This window comes from Ahaetulla prasina, chromosome 2, assembly GCF_028640845.1.
Source record: "Ahaetulla prasina isolate Xishuangbanna chromosome 2, ASM2864084v1, whole genome shotgun sequence".
Taxonomy (NCBI): Eukaryota; Metazoa; Chordata; class Lepidosauria; order Squamata; family Colubridae; genus Ahaetulla; species Ahaetulla prasina.
In genome coordinates, this window is record NC_080540.1 from 193358141 (window position 1) to 193376044 (window position 17904).

Sequence of the window (17904 nt, forward strand, 5' to 3'; positions counted from 1 at the left end):
TTTTGAAGGAGGGTAAAAGGTTTTTATTTGATCCTGTGTGTTTTTGGCATTTCAGAGGCACATGAGTAACAGGAACTACTTTATGTCCAGATTATTCCTGAATGGTTTTCAGGCAGGTGAGGAAACCCATCCCATTTAGTATGTAAAGCCACATGTAAACTGTTTCCTCTCATGCCCACCATTCTCTAAACTGTCCTAGAGTGTTATAGCTACACCAAGAAGAAACCATGTGCATGGATGAGCCTTGGATGACTGGTTCAGTAAGATGATATTTTTCTTCTTGCTTTTACACAGAGGTTCAAATCCACCCAAGCCCCCCAACCCTCCATAAGTGTCCACAGGGGCAGCAGACTCCAGCTTTCACGTGAAGGAATCCCATCTCTGGGGCTACAGCAGTGGTATACGAACACCTAAGGATGGAGAGTTGTTCCTCCTCTTCATATTCATCTCTAGAATTTCCCATCCTCCCATCATCAGTCGATTCTTGCTGCAAACCCTGAAGTAGAATATCCTAGCTGGGAATCCTCTGGTAAAAGTAGATGTACCCAAGATCTTTGGGGGGCTTCTCTGAGGCACAAACTTTCTGGTCATTATAGATCACCCACCTGGGAGAGAAGGGAGAGGAAGAGAAAACAAGGCAAGAATATTGTAATTCTGCTAGAGGGTGAGAATAGTTTATATAGAATTCTTCAATCTCAACTATAATTAAAAAACAATCCTTATTTTTAATCACTTAAGGTTTCAAAATTATCCTTTTTCATAGGTAAAATTCGCTAAAATCCTAAAGGGGTGAGCTAAAAACATGCCTTGTATCCATTCTCTTTCAAACAAATGTGGAAAAAAATATATTAAAAATATATATTAAAAACTTTTCACCTATTTGAAACAAAGAAACAAAAATACTAAAATAAAGTTGTATCCTTCACACAATTTATGCTCTCTTGTTGCGAAATTCTGTTTTAAAAGCAAGCCACACAAACAGCCCTTATGGGAAATCTCAGAAGCCCATTTGTTTCTCTTATTGACAGATGGAGGTACTTCTCTGTCTTCAATCATCTATTCTACTGCAAAAGATGGAATGATAACACTGCTAAATAACACATCTTCCTGGATCCCCTCATCCTCATTCTTTTCTTACCTATTATCCTTCTTGATATGACAGACATAATGACCACACATAGTGGATGTGCCCATGTGACTGATGAAAGCAAAAAGCTGGTACTCTGAAGGAATAAAAGGCAGTTATGAATATATTGATAATGTAAAAAACATACATGAGAATTACGGAAAAAGAATATTCACTCCCCGAGAAATGGTTGCATAAAAATACATGCCCAACATAAAGATATCAGACAAAGTTATGATTGCCTTCTTTCCAAGAACGGGTAGCAAGAAGGCAATAATCCTTGTCTCTTTAGCTTATCCTACAATGTATCATGGAGCCCAAACACTGAAGGCGTTCTCTTAAATTGTGAGCTGCTGAAAACACTATATGGAACACTTAGACATCTAAAATACTGGACAAGAGTTCTTAAAAAGAGCTAGAAATTTAAATTAAAGCTATTCAACTACCAAGCTTCCCCCCACCCATTCCGAGCTTACTTCCAGGTCCATCCCGAACTTTCGGTCCCACAGGGATGGATTCAGATATAGATTCTGCAGCTGAACGCCCCTCTGAGATGTCCATGGCAGCTTCTGCATCTAGATCATCAATATGGCTGAAGATCCAGTCCACAGCTCGCTCAAGGCTATTATTCTAAAAATGAGATGGTAGAATAAAATCAAGCCAGGAGCCCCATTGCCATTTTTCTAAAGTCTAATCATTCTCTCTTGACGCACCGTAGCTTTTAGTGCTTTCATAGCTTGATCCCGGGAAAAGCCCATAGAGACAATGGTTGCCACACTATCTTCAGATGGGGGATCTGGGCAGGTGATGGTGGAACCAGGCCCACTGGATCCCGGAAGAACTAGAGGGTTTGCAAAATCTAAAGGAGAGGAAAAAAAGAACAATACTTTTAAAAGTAAGCATACTGGCTCCTCTCCATTTTTTTCTTTCTCAAGATATTGCCATCCTTTTTCTTCTTTTCTTAGTGATTTATTTCTATTCTATTACAATTTCAAAGAAGGAAAAGAAATTATACTGATACAAATAAAGATTATATAGAAAATATAGCCAAAAAGGAAGAGAAAAATATAATCAATAAAATGCAGATAGGTAACAAATACACCTTGCTTAATCATAAAATCTAAAATAGCTAATATATTCTAATACATAATACATAATTAACCATTTAAGAGTGCTATAGATATTTTATATCCAGTTTCTAGTCAATTCATATTAAACTCTAAAAGTATTTGATTAGCACAATTAAATCAAGAGAAAAATACCTACAAATAAATATATTGAAAAATATTATAAATAATGTACAGACTACTGATATGTCAAATTCAAATATGGATTTTATGTGGCACAATTCCAATAAAATTGTACATTAAATTTACTTTTTTTAGACATTGAAGAATATTCCCAGTTTAATTAACCATGCTGACCCGTAGAGGGGGATCAGATCTTCTGCATTAAAGATTCTTGCAGTTTTTATCATATCTAATACCGTTCCAGTGTATTTTGAGGAATATATAATTTAGTGAAATTTAATACAGAAATGGCCTAAGTTACTACCACTTTGATAGGAATTAGATCATGGGGTTTGAACACGGGCTTCCATTTTGTTAACATACCTGGATCATCCATGTGGGACATGACCCAGTTCATTGCTGCCTCAGCCCCACTGTTTCCTGTATAATATACAGCCTTGCGGCAGGCGTCCATTGGAAAACCCATCTCCACTAATTGAGTAATCACAGATTCATCCAACATGGGAGCTGCAATAGGAAAAAAACACATTCAAAATATCCTCAAACAACACCACCTTTGATTAATCCCTTATGTGATCCTGGTTCTGTATGTTCTTATTACACATTTTCCAAATTTAATACCAATGCTGTATCCTTGCTTTTCTAATCATGGAGATGGTCACGTCTTTGGATGAAGTAAATCAATTACGAAAGGTGCAGCCATGCTCTCAATGCTAGATAAACTTACCGTACACATCAATCTTGCTTCTTTATTTATAATGTAGTACTATGATAACAGATGTCAATATGATTTGAATCGAGTAGACAAATGGAAAGGAAACAAACATAAATAAATAAAAAAATAACACACTAGAAGGGCTCATTTGTGCACCCTCAGATCACAAGATTTCAGCTTGATGAGATGTCCTGGAACCTTCTGAATTCTATTAGCCTCCCATAATAGCACCAATCAGAGAAAATGCAACAGAAATTTGGCTCATAGTATGAACATTTCAAGACAGGATTTGGGAGCCTCTGTCTTAATTAAATTTTAAATGATATAAATAGGCATCAGCAGCAGATATTCAATGGATACAATTGATGAGTTTTCATTTTTGTCCTCTCATCATTAAAATCTTCTTGATTCAACAGCTGTTGTGGTGAAAATATTCACAGGCACAGAACACAAAGGTTATTCTGTAGTAAGATGAGAGAATGACAGGCTAAGCCAGGAGGAGGAAAGGCACCAAGGCAGATAACAGAGCACAGAAGGGAGGGAGGGGGAGAAGATGGGTGAGTGAGTGATGCTCAAGGGAGAGAAGAGAGAACAGAGAAGAGTCACTAACATGTTGGAGAGGAGAAGTGAGGGGAGCAGAAGGAGTCGTCGTCCTCGTTGCCATAGAAACCCAGGCTACCTTTGGGTTCATCTGGTGTCACCAGTGGGGGGGCTATGTCAGGCATCTCCTCCTCATCAGACTGCAGTCCTGTCCCATGAAGTGCAGAGATGTCCAGTTCTTCAGGCATTTCAATGGAAACATCTGATCATACAAGTAATACAAAAAGAAACACTGGAAGCACATCTGAAACTGGATCCAATCCAAGAGGAACTGGTAAAAAGAACTGTGTTTGTTAAAGATCACAATCTAGGGACATGAGCAGAACAAAGTCAGGACATATTCTAACAAATCCCGTAAACAATCAACCTTCCAGCTACCTTAGGGGAATGTCTCATATTTATCTCATAGCCTCAGCAGTCCCTATTTGCCTATACAGATAATATTGCCAGTCAGACAAGGTAATTTTGAAGATAACTGACTAGCACTTAAAACCCTCACAAACACTTTATATCCAGTATGGCTCTGGATGCCAAAAGCTTGAATTAGCAGCAATTACACCAGAATCTAAAACATAAATGATTTCTCAGTAATACTCTTACCAAGTTTTTTGGGTACCCAATCTAGGCCAAAAGTGAATTTCTTGATCTGGATCACTAAATAATCTGGAAAGGAGGCAAACCTGGTTGTTCTGAAAAGAGAAAACAAAATAGTATTGAGACACTTTTTTTCAACAGTTCAGGAAAAAACCCAATAGAAAATGGATCTTCCTCAAGAAATGTTCCAAGACATAGCTAGTAACTGCTTATAAACATTCCACTATTTGTTTGCTATAATTCATGGAATACTGTATATACATCTCTGTACCAAACAGATAAGAACAGTTAAGCTACACGTGTAGCAAATTGCAAAAGCAATGTAAATGAACATGGATGACTGAGATATCCCCAAAAAATGAAAGGTTCACTAATTAAACTAGAGATGAGAGTTTCTCATCTTTGTGACTAAAGGTATAAATGATCACACTCTAATGTCCAAGTTCTTGAATGAGAACTAGGGTATTGTTGAGTGTTTCATTTTTACTCAACTACAGATCAAAATCACAGTTCAACCTTTATCTAATTTATATAGCTGCCCATCTCACAAAAAACAGCTCTGGGTGGCAAACAACAAAGCCAAAACCAATATACAATGACAGGACTCTGGGCAAGTAGGATCCAAGGTGTAAAGTAATTGCTCCAAATCTTAAAACATTAAGCTTGCAATAATGCTAAGCTTACTAAATACTAAATTTACTAAAGCTTACTAATTACTAAATACTAATCATATACTGGAAAAAGAGGTTATAAAACACTTGTAGTGAATTCAGGTAGTTCTTGACTTATGATCACAACTGAGCCTAAAATTTTGGTTGCTAAATAAGACAGTTAAGTCAGTTGTGTCCCATTCATGATACAACTTTCTTGCCAGTGTTGTTAAGTGAATCTGGCATTTGTTTGTCAAAAGATTAAAAAAGGTAAATTACGTAACCCTGGAACACTGCAACCGTCATAAATACATGTCAGCTGCCAAGTGTCCAAATTCTGATCATGTGACCATAGAAGTGCTGCCATAGAATTTAGATTTGCAAAGCAAAATAAAGGAAGTTCAAACGAATCAAATTAATCTGAATTTAGAAAATAAAATAGATGATATTCAGGTTAAGGTGAATAGGGCAGATGAAGAAAGGGTTATATTACAATATAAATTAATGGAATATGCTATAAGGGTGAGGGGATTAAAGGAATGTAGGCAGGAAAATTTAAAAGAGATTTTTACTCAGCCCTTTGCTCAGATAGATGGAGTGGAACCAGAAGATTTTGAAGTTAATATTGAAAAAATCTATTGTGTTAATTCTTGGTTGGCAACGCAGAAGTGTTTACCGAGAGATGTGGTTATTTATTTTACAACTAAGAAGATTAGGTATGGAATTTTACAAGCATTCTATAAAAATAAATTTCAAATATTAGGACAAGATATAATAATGATGAAGGAAATTCCTCCTAAAATGTTAAGAAAGAGAAAAGAATTTGCCTTTTTAGTGGATAAACTTAAGAAACATCAGATATATTTTAGATGGGAGGTTCCAGCTGGCTTAACAGTGAATTATAAAGGAAGAAAGTATTTTCTTAATAGAGTTTTCAAAGCAAGAGATTTCTATACCAATGTATTAAAGATTGGAAATCCTTTATTGCTAGATGTTAAGTTGATTGGTGAGCAGATGGTGGAAAATGTGTAAGATAGAAGATAAGGGGAGGGAGGATGTTTAATTTTACTAAATTTGATTATGGTTAATCTTTGCAAATGATTTATTTTGGATATAAATGTGTAATTTTAGGAGTATTATTTCATATATGTGAGGTATAAAGAAATGGGAAGATGGAATATTGTTTAATTTTGGAGGATAGACAGTAAAATTTATGAATTTGGGTTAAATATTATATTTGAGAGATTGTTTATGGATGTAATGTTGTTATTTGGCTAAACAGAACTTAATTGTTATAATTGATATATTTTGGGTATAAGTTATAAGTGTAATTTCAATAATGTTATTTGATATACGTAAGGTAAATTGAAGATTTTAATTATTACAATTGATATATTGTGGATACAATATAGGTTTAATATCAATATTAGTAATGTAATTTGATGTATGTAAATGATACTAAAGATATGAGAAAATAGAATATTGTTTATTTTTGGAGATTGGACAGTAAAATCTAAGAATTTAAGTTGGAAATATGAATTATTCTTGAGAGACTGTTTAAGGAAGGAAGATATTACAGAAGAATTCCTGATGAATATTGGAATATTGGAAGATGGAATGTTGTTTTGGCGTTGATCGATGAAGATTGGATATTAAAAACTATGTACTTTACTGAAGAAGAAATACCAAGAAGAAAATTCTGAAGACTTTAGGAGTGGAATGGACTGATATATAATGGACTGGAAGAAGAATGTACTTTCTTGTTTCTGGAAGGAGAGTTAAGGTTTTAGAGAAAGGAGTGACTATGGATTATGATTTATGTTGTATTTTAATTTATGATTAATTTTATACCCTGTATTCGGTTCTGGGAAGTCCGGGGTGGTAGGGGAGGAGGGAAGGGAGGGAGGGGTGGATATGGGGGGAGAAAAATTTTTTGTAAAACTTTTTAATAAAAAAAAAGAAGTGCTGAAACAATCCTAAGTGTGAAAAACAGTCATAAATCATAATTTTTTTTCAATGCTGTTATAACTTTGAATAGTTATAAATGGTTATAAGTCAAGGACTACCTGTACACCAGAATAATTACTGACACAATGAAGTTGGATCTCATTTGAAAACGCCTTTTAGAATATCTAGCTTAAGAGGTCCCATCAATTTTGAATGCCACCTGAGATGTTTTGCTTTTGTGGAGTACATTTTCAATTGGTTGAAAAAGGCCAATTCTTATAGGATGGTTGCACAAAACATTCTGTACTTAGAATAGTTTAAGCTCCATATGGCTGCTTCATACATTCTGAAGCATGGAACAAAAATCCCATGTTCTAAACTTTTGTCTAAAGTTTGGATCTAAACAAAACACATTTTTAATATTATTTTGGGTTCACTCATTCAGATTTTAAAATATTCTCTTATTCAAGAAGTCCTGAAAAGTGCTTTGGGCAATAAAAAGTAGACATGGGTTTCATCCTTGACGCCACCAGATACAGCTTGGTGAAAGAAACAGTAAAAATGGAATATAAACTTATATTCAGATTAAGCAGAACCATTTTGAGCATAATTGATGTCTCCCTGGTAACCAAACTTTGTTACCATTTTAAATAGATTTGCAAATAGTTTGTCCATTTTTGTCAGGCAGCCTTGCAGATATAAAATTCTGCCTTGTGAATGCATATCCTGTAGAGTTTAAAGGGTGCCAACTAAACATTACTTTGCTTCTTGTTGAGCTGTGTAACTAGCTTGTCAAGTGTGAATGCTTCAAACCAGGAGTCAAGAACTTAAACTGTTTCTAAAGCTATGCTTAAACGATTTTGTTAAAATTTTGTCGAGTTCAATCTTCTGTGGCTATTTAAGCACAATATGCAAAAAATATGCTGTCTCTTGCTTCCACTGTTTGTTATAATTTTATATTCCTTTGACCAACTCTTTTATAGATTGTGTGACTGCATGTTCAGCATGGACTACCACCCTTATTATTTTTGTGGCATTACAGTGAAAATTAAAGGGATGGAGTAAGTGAAACATTCTGTGCTTGTCATATTCCAATTGGAAGTATCAGAATGACGTAGGAGTCCAATGTTAAGTGGAAGCCCATGAGGTAGTTTTAGTTTACTGCATGGGTTTTTACCTCAGTGGTTGGTATATGCTTTATATGCTAGCTTTTATTTTGTATGGCATGTTTATCAGTTGTTATCCACATAGCAAGGAGGGTAGCCATGTAAATGGAATAAAACAAATAATGAAAGCAATAAATTAAAAGTGACTGGATCAATTCTACCCAATCTAAATAAAACAGACTTTCTTTTCTTGTACACCCATTCATGCCTCCTAGTGAGCCCATCTCCTGCCTCTTTCCACTCACTTGAGTGCCACAGACTTGGCCTGCAAGGCTGTGCTCCAGAAGTCGTCCACTTGTTCTGGGGCTCCATAGGCCTCAAGACAGGAGGTGAAAGGTACCTTGGCACGAACCAATTCAGGCAGTGGCTGCTTTTCTTCTTCGGCTTGTCGCTTCTTTTCTTCATATTCTAGCAACTCATCTGCAAAGGAAAGCAAGGGGAAACATGCTCTACTCCTTCAGAAGTCGCTTGCAGAAAGAATGTTGATATACAATATCATGTAGCTGTGTGCTGGATTGTACATCATGAAAAGGAGTACAGCAAGCCATTCTCTCTAAAAGTCCATTGCTGACAAATGCTATTTACGTGTTAGCTGCCCTTCCTGTGGAACTGATAAGGCGTGCATGTGCATGGACATGTTAACAATGCTGCAGGAAGCTTTAGTTCAAATATATTCTTGAAATGAGCTACATGGTGGGGAGTCTTTGAGGGGAAGCATGGTTAAGTGTCTCCACATGAGCAGAGATGATGACCATGGCAAAGAGTGAAGAACTGAGTTCTACGGAGCCTCTCTGGATAAGGACAGGATGGGGGATTATCCGTAGGTGTTCTGGATGGCTGTTCTTTGTGAACAGTCTCCTGTGGATTTGAGCACCACGAGATGAAGGGAACATCCGTCATGCTCACAACTGCAATAGAGCCTTTGAAAGGACACTGGATTACCTGATCTCATTTTCTAATTGCTTTCAGAAATTGTCTATTTACTACCTTAAGGCTTTTGGAGACTAGTCTGAAAAAGACACCTGATGAATTTACTTTCATATTTGAATTAAAAAAAATTAAATACAAGCTTAAGAATATAAAGAAGTGAAAATAAATGACAAAAGATTTTGACCAAGAAAGTTATAAACAAATTAAGGGTTCAGATGAATTTGGAGTATTAAGACTTTTATTACAAGTTTTGGAATAATTATATAAATAAACAATGTCATCTGTTATCATGGAGAGACTATGCCCAAAAGATGTTCACAAACATGACAGATGATAAATAAATTTTGCCTGATGTGGAAATAGCAGGACTAAAAATCCTGGATAATAAAAAATAGAGTGGATTATAAAACACAGAAGGTAGCTAAAGTGTAAACATAAATGACAAACCAAAAGAATGACTTGGAATAGGTTGAAGCTTTGAAAATTAAAGTGGAAAGATAAACCAAGAAAATGATCTGGATAATTACTTCTTATTGGATTTACAAAACAAATTTGTTAAAGCCTTGAAGATTTTAGGAAAAGAAAAAAAGATTCCTATCCCAAGGAGAGATAAAATCTTTCAAGCGTGTTTATTATTATTATCTTGTATTAAATTTATACACTGCCTACCTTTCTGATAAAGCGACTCTTTATAACCTTATAGACAATAAAAAGATAAATAGAAAAGCAGTTAAAATTTAAAACTATGCAAATTAAAATTTTTAAAACTATGCAAAAAACAAGGAACCAAGAGATGGATGGCTCAGGGATGAAGTGTAGAAGCAAAAGGAAGAAATATAAAGTTAGTTTGTTTGATCAGGGTTAAAATGAGTCCCATATTGATAAAGCTTTGGTAACCCTTTAGACTTTTTGCTGACAATATGATTGAAAAGTTGATGATTTATGGATCTGCATATAGATAAGAGATCTATTATGGGGAAGAAGAGATACAGTATTTGTAAATGTATGCAGGTGAAGAGATATTAAGTGTGTTTATGCTTGTGAGGAAGGTAAGTCATTTATTTAAATATTTCTTTGCTTTTTCTTTATTTTTTTTCTTCTTTTTCATTTCTTGCACTTTTTATTTGTTTTTTCCATTTCTCTCTTGGAATTTAGTTTTATTTGCTTTTACTCTTGTAATTAAAATTTTCAATTAAAACATTATAAAGTAAAGGGATGTACTACCCAATCAGAAGATGTAATCATGGGATAACCGTCTAGTTCACATATTGCACCAAAACGTGACTAGTTAACTATCATTTATTGATTAAATCACAATGGTTGGGTTCCCGTAACAAGTTAAGTCATAATGAAATAGACCACATTATAAATTAATCTAATAATTAAATGTACTAATAAAAGCAATTCCAGCTTTAGTATAGAGCAAGAGAAAAGGAGTGGCTGCTATGGTTGCCAACCACATTTTGCACTGCATGGAAAAGGGGATCAATACATTTAGACCTTCATTTCTACAAGGTCTCAACGCTTCACTAAACAAAAGAATTTTAAAAAATAGTTTATAAAGGACGGTTTATCAATGCTTTATAAAGGTGCTCCCACCTTTGTTCAGGGCTGCTTCCATAGGTACTGGCAGCTGCATAATGTAATCCACACGCTGGGTGTATTTCACTTTCTCTGTGGCCAAGCACTTGAGTTTCTCTTCCACCAAGAAGCGAAAGACCTCATTTGGGTTTTCAGAACTACGGCAGTTCCTCTGGGGAAGAAAAATATTTAACAAGGAGTGAAAAACAGGAGAAGAAGCAAAAATATAACAACCCACACATGTATGATGCAGGAGGTTAAAACATACTATATAAATGAGGCTATTTCAAAATTAGAAAAATATATACCTTCTATCTTTTATTTATTTTGGTTACATTCCATCTTCTCCAGGAGTTCAAGTGCTATACAATGTACTTCCTTCTCTAATTTCATACTATATCCTATTACTATCTATCACTAACCTACATAAAAATGGCTGTCATTTTAAAAAAATAGAAACAAAATCAAGAATGATTTCTATAGGCTATTGGCACAAACAACAACAAAATGTATCTCAACAAAGAAAAAATGACAAAAGACAAACTTCAACATGAACACAACAAAAATAGATAACATTTTTGGGCTATTGGTTTAAGACTTAATACAGGTTAACAAGCCACATTTAAGGCACTTGATGATGTAGCTGAAAAAATCAAAATAAATGGTTTTATTGTATGCTGGCAATTTCTAAGTCTAACAGCATTATATCGAATACACTGTACTGTTTGTATGATTACACATTTTGAGCATTTACCTGGTGATTTTCTTGAACAAAATACAATGCACAAAATACAGCATACATGGATAGCAACATGCTGATGAATTCTAATTTTTTGCAGCATTTTCTCTTAATCTACTCTCAACTAGCTTCAATCAACAGTAGGAGGCAACTCTAGAATTGACTAAGGCTCTTTTCAAGTTGCCAGTACTTGGGAGATAAAAAAAAATACAAACATTGGAATACTGGAAGGATCATGAACAAAGTGGAACATCTGATACAGCTATTCTAACCTTGGAAAATATCCAAGCTTGGTATAGAGCCAATATTGCTCCACTGCTGTGTATCTCAAGGGAAAAAAAGCAGTAAAATGCAAACTGCTTTCCAAAGTAGCTTGTCTGTGAACATCAAGCTTTTCACTAAGGAACCCAGCTGATCTACACTCTACTTTGTCCTAAGACCCACTCATTCTAGTCACAACACACAATTTAGGGATGAATTCCAGAATAACACAGTGGAATGGCTGTGGTTTTTTGGACATTCAAAATTATTTTTCCTGAACCCCAGAGGGGATGCTAAAGCAGGCTTTCCTGTAGATAAACAAGACACATTTTATTTAATTAGCAACAATGGTAACAGCTTTCATGTCAATTATGTGCTAGAGCTGTGATGGACAACCTATGGCACGTGTGCCACAGCTCGCACGTGGAACCCTTTCTGCGGGCACGCAAGTTGTCTCCCAGCTCAGTTCCACCGCACATGCCTCCCGCCGGCCAGCTAATTTTCGGGATGCATGGGGAGTGCGCATGTGGGACATGCAAGCAACATGCGCAGGGGGGAATGTGTGCATGCATGGGAGCAGGGGTCGCACACACATGCGCGGAGGGGTGGGGGGAACACAGGGATGTGTGGCATGCCCTCCCGCAGCCGTTTTTGGGCCCAGGAGGCTGCAGGGAGTCCTACTAGACCCAAAACGGAGCATGAGGGGGTGTCGTGCGTGCATGTGCAGGGGGCCGCATTGCCTTATGGGTGCCAGCATGCACGCACGCTGTCGTGCATGTACATGCACATGCACATGCGTGCTTTCAGCACACAACAACAAAAAGGTTAGCCATCACTGTGCTAGAGTATTAGTCTTGTGTACATGTCCTCATGCTTCCAAGTCATCAGCACAAGTACTGTCCTATTCTCATTCTGAAGACAATATCCAGCAATGAAACCCTTGACACTTAAAGTTGCTACCTCCACCATGTTAATGAAGTGCAGGAAGAATTCTTGAGCATCTTGCTGCCGATTAGTAGAAAATTCTGGATGACCTTTACCAACAAGAGATTTGAACATACGCGGGGCAATACCATCTTGTATACCCTGCAAAGACAGAAAAGTTCAAACGAGTCTAAAATGAAATTTCCCCTTCTCTTGTCACCACCTTCCATCCTCAAGGACAATTAACTTCTTAGCCCTACCTTCTGGTCCAACTGTTGTTCTCCACCTGAAAGAGCAGGTTTGGAATATTCCCCAGAAAGAAGCCCATGGCCAAGTTTAGCTCTGGAAAAGCAGATTATTATTATTATTATTATTATTATTATTATTATTATTATTATTATTATTATTATTATTATTATTATTATTAATTAGATTTTTATACCGCCCTTCTCCCGAAGGACTCAGGGCAGTTTACAGCCAATATAAAACAATAACAGTGTACAATTAAAACAGAGAATTAAAAAACTTATATAATTGGCCAAAATTTAAAACGTTTAAACCTAAAAACCCTTAAAATTCATATAAATTACAACCCCAGTTAAAATTGATATTTAAAATTTAAAAAATTTAAGCCAGTCCCGCTCGAATAAATAAATACGTTTTCAGCTCGCGGCGGAAGGTCCGAAGGTCAGGCAATTGACGCAAGCTAGGGGGGAGTTGGTTCCAGAGGGTAGGAGCCCCCACAGAGAAGGATCTTCCCCTGGGGGCCGCCAGCCGACATTGCTTGGCGGACGGCACCCTGAGAAGTCCCTCTCTGTGCGAGCATACAAGTCGGTGGGAGGCGTGAGGTAACAGCAGGCGGTCCCGTAAGTACCCAGGCCCTAAGCCATGGAGCGCTTTAAAGGTAGTAACCAAAACCTTAAAGTGCACCCGAAAGACCACGGGCAGCCAGTGCAGCCTGCACAGGAGTGGTGTTACATGGGAGCCGCGTGCGGCTCCCTCTATCACCCGCGCAGCTGCATTCTGAACTAACTGAAGCCTTTGAGTGCACTTCAAGGGGAGCCCCATGTAGAGAGCATTGCAATAATCCAAGCGAGAGGTGACAAGAGCATGAGTGACCGTGCATAAGGCATCCCGATCAAGGAAGGGGCGCAACTGGCGAACCTGGTAAAAAGCTCTCCTGGAGACAGCTGTCAGGTGGTCTTCAAACGACAGCGGTCCATCCAGGAGAACACCAGGAGATAAATGTAAATTAATCCCAAGAAGAACAAGGTGGGACTAAGAACAGTGCAGTCCACTGAAGTTGCAGGGAGGTTCCCAGTTTACCCCAACAACTATTTTCCATGCCTCAAACAATTTCCAAAGAATCTTAAGCAATATGGTAATCAGTACAATTTGAAAACAATTTTAAAAAGTTCCCCACCTTTCTATTGCACTAGATTTGCTAATTTTCCCTCTAAGGAGCTATATAAGTTGATTGCCTTACTCAGTTTGTTTTGTTTCAAAAAAACAGAGATTATCAACAAAATCATTTCATTTTGGCAGCCAAATTTCTAAAATTTCATGACTCTATGGAACATGTGGAACATCTAACGAGTACGTTATTATTAAGTAATGTTTTCTGTTTTTGCTTACAGAGAAGTCAAAACATAGATTAAGAGTTTTATATAATCAATCCTACTGGAGTGAATTTTGTACAGATATATAAATGCAAAAACAATATGCTTAAGGTAAATAAGCAAAGGAATCTTAATTTTTTAAAGAAAAATGCATAACAATTTCATTTTAAGTTATACAAAATATTTTTATTTTCAGCATAATCAACTTTCCTCTACATATATTGCTGGATTTGGATTGTTGTACAATTTGAATAGTCTAACATTAAATAATGGCACTATGCTAAATCATGCCTTCTTTTACTTGGGGCTTGTTGAATAACAATGGTTAGTGCATAAGGAAGACTACCATTTACAAATCATAATGACTTTCTTTATACAATATATTAATGCAAAACAAACAAACATGATTGTTTAAGTTCATTCACCTATTGTTTAAGTGTGATTCACCTATTAGTTGGAATGGTAAGAAACTTGTTTGGTTCTGGTTTTTCAAACCCATTTTGAACTAGAAATATACCATAATCCTCTTTTCTAAATCTTACACTGCAGTTCACAAAAAGAACTTTCAAACGAACACGTGCCCACCAAAATTATATTGAGGAAATATTATTTGCAAAAATGGGTATATTACATAAAAACTTGTAATAGATAAGAAAATATGTCTTTCTGTGTGCTTTTTAAAAAAAAAATCCAATTGACAGAGAAACAACAGGAGTTGGAAAAAATGAGAACTGAGCCAAATCCAATTGACAGATGTGTCCCTCTACATTCCCATCTGTTAGTGAGCATCATTAATATAGAAATGGAAGCTCAACCCCATTAGTACATTACTTACACCTGGGTGCTGAAGTCTTGTGTAGGATCTGTAGGAGCACTTTGGAATATTTTCTCTAGTTTGTCTACATACCTATGAAGAAATTTAAAAAAAAAAACACAATTTGGCAACAAAATTGTTGGAAAGGTCAGAATTCAGTGTCTGGGATCCAAATAACATCAGTTGCGGTTTACAGAAACATATACAGAGGACCCTGAAGAGTATAACAAAATCTCTCTCTTGGCTTGTCTTTCATGTTAATGAAGGCTTTCTTGTGTTTGCTGTATTTATGCACCCAATCAAGGAATCACTTCATCAATATCATTTTTCTTTGGTTTTGGCTTGTCTGTCTTAGAGCAATGTGGGACAAAATAAAAGCACTATAAGTTTTAAGCTGCATGGAGATCCTATTTTAAAAACCAAGGAAGTGAAATAGGCCTCAAGTTGTCTACAAAAAATACCTTCAAATTTGTACTTAATTACAATTATATAATTCTACTTAAATTGGGAATATCTGATCTCAGCAAACAAATGATTCATCTTGACATTTTGAAGCACGGAAGACACTCTTTGTTATCAATTGTTATGTACAAGTGGCTTCTATTTAGACTACTAGAAAGAAACTGAGTATTTCTTCTGCAGATAGGAACAATAGAGACCTACTTACTTTCGTTGGAAGTCTGGTATGCTGAACAACACCTGCACTACCGAGTTGAGATAGCAACTGTTTCCAAGGTTACGGATACCCGTAAAGCCAGGGCCATATAGTGGTTTCAGCTGCACCCCAGACTCCTGAATCAACTCCCACTCTCCAATTCGCTGGTTCATATCAATCTCTAGCTCTGTCATTGTTTTGTCTGTCTGCATAGAGAAGAGATATAGAAAATAATCTGAAACTGTGCCAGAACTTTGAAATAATTTCTTAGCAGAAAGGTTCAAAAAGAGCAATCAACAACGCTTATGAATCTAAATGCTTTCTACATTACGCCCTACTTGGAAATTCACATTGCTTAATAAAGAATCTAGAATTTACAATACAGAAGAAAACAGTTGATAGAAGCTGATGAAATCACCTCCATCAATAATATTGCTCGGAGATAACAGAACCATTCCAGTTCCATAAGTTACCATGAGGTTCTTTCAGCATTTATCACAGCTAGCATTCATTCTATCATCTCTTCTCACCTTTTGCATTTTAAGCATATCAATCCCAAAATGTGCCAGGTGCTCAGCCAGATTGGGGTCTAGAACCATGTCATCCTCATCGTAAGAGTAAACATCTACAGATGAAGAGAACAATGGCAGAAATCAATCAACATCTCACAACTAGTGTTTCAGACTCTTTACCTAACTAGCAATTTCACTTTTCCTAAATCCCACATCATTTACTCTAGAACCAAAATGGCATTTTGCAGGAAAAAGAAGTGCCAAGAATCTATTCCTGCAGCCTTCCCACATTTAACCTTGGGGATTACTTTTTGTTGTTTGAAAAACTATAGTATTAAATGTTAATTGATAAAAGTAGAGAGAAAATATCTTCAGTTTAAACAACTTTTGATGTTTACATACATGATGACAGATTTAACTAACTCATCCTGTCCACCATTATAAGCTTTAACATATATTTACAAAAAATAAGTTGACAATAGTTGTTTATAAATAGTTGTCAGATAATATATAATTAGATGTTCCAAAATACAGGGAGGTACGGAATAAAAATAGGACTGTCTGGTACACAAATACCGTATAGAGTATTATTTGGGTACCTAGATTTCCAATAGCTATAGATTTAAAATTACAAATAATGCAAAAGTATTATTTTAATTCTGGATACTTTTTTAAGGAAGATGCTGATGGGTTTAGCTAATTGCTGGCATTGACCCCCCTCAAAATAAACTGTTTGTATAGTAAGATAAAAAAAATTATACATTTTTTTCTTGAGTATAATATTTGGAATAAATATAAAGTTCTTCCACTGAAATTAATTCAATTATTGCATTCAAATTTTATGTTCATTTAATCATAAAATGTTTGACTTGTCAGCTTCAGAATCATACTTCACATCAACGATCTATAACTAAGATGCAGTTCATAGTTATATGTTGTATGTTTTTCAAGTTCAGTCAAGTCTCTTGGTGTTCCTCCTGATTTTTGCAATTATTTTAATACTGTGCTTCACATTTCAAGATAGTGAAACCAAACGGGTGAACTTGACTATCGTAAAGTAAGAGCTTAAAATGTCCTTGACATTTTAACTCCTGACATTTTTTTCTTGATGTATTTTTCTTGACGTATTTTTATTGCTGATGGTTCTAGTGCCAATAAAAATAGAGAAGGGGAAAGTAGGGACTCCCCTTCAGTATAGAAATTGTTGTAATAGACATCCATTTACTATTATGCTGGCCTTAGATCTTTATAAATATGCTATATTGAAATAAAAACCTTAAAGGCACATTTGTGTTTTTCAAAACTGCAAGCATGATAGGCTACTCCAAACTGTGCAAAGCCTTTTCTGCATTAAGAAAAAAATGATGGTTATTTAAAGTTTTCTAAAATTTATCTTATTGGTAACATTCAGAAGGTGTTTGATATTATCTCTCATGTATCTCTGCTCATTCTCTTTCAATTATACAAATGTCTGAAAATCTCACCACTCTTTCTACTGTTGAAAGTCTTGATCTGAAGATATTTAAAAAAACAACCACATATATTAGATTACATGCTTAATTTTTTATTTTATTTTTTAATGAACTGACTTAACCGTTAGTAATAGCATTCATACTGAAAATTAGGTTTTGTATTTTTATTTACACACACACACACACATACATATATATACACATTATATATATATATATATATATATATATATATATATATATATATATATATATATATATATATATATATATATATATATATATATATACACAAACATAAATATATACAGATAAATTATAAATATTTGGGAGCACATCATATATTACA

General features: G+C 35.5%; 1 protein-coding gene across 3 annotated transcripts in view; it reads right to left on the reverse strand.

Moving 5' to 3' along the window:
- Window positions 1-17904, reverse strand: part of USP5 (ubiquitin specific peptidase 5) — a 23415-nt gene continuing 5511 nt past the window's right edge. For 2 of the 3 annotated variants that reach the window (XM_058166860.1, XM_058166862.1), the window contains exons 7-20: window positions 16102-16196; window positions 15584-15777; window positions 14938-15009; window positions 12744-12825; window positions 12520-12645; window positions 10578-10731; window positions 8294-8468; window positions 4292-4380; window positions 3702-3893; window positions 2740-2883; window positions 1840-1985; window positions 1603-1756; window positions 1139-1223; window positions 1-605 (exon numbers count right to left, since the gene is read on the reverse strand). In XM_058166860.1, coding sequence (XP_058022843.1) covers window positions 512-605; window positions 1139-1223; window positions 1603-1756; window positions 1840-1985; window positions 2740-2883; window positions 3702-3893; window positions 4292-4380; window positions 8294-8468; window positions 10578-10731; window positions 12520-12645; window positions 12744-12825; window positions 14938-15009; window positions 15584-15777; window positions 16102-16196 — 1802 coding nt within the window. In that variant the 3' untranslated portion in view covers window positions 1-511. The remainder of the gene's footprint in view (window positions 606-1138; window positions 1224-1602; window positions 1757-1839; window positions 1986-2739; window positions 2884-3701; window positions 3894-4291; window positions 4381-8293; window positions 8469-10577; window positions 10732-12519; window positions 12646-12743; window positions 12826-14937; window positions 15010-15583; window positions 15778-16101; window positions 16197-17904) is intronic. The other variant, XM_058166861.1, reaches the window with a different exon arrangement.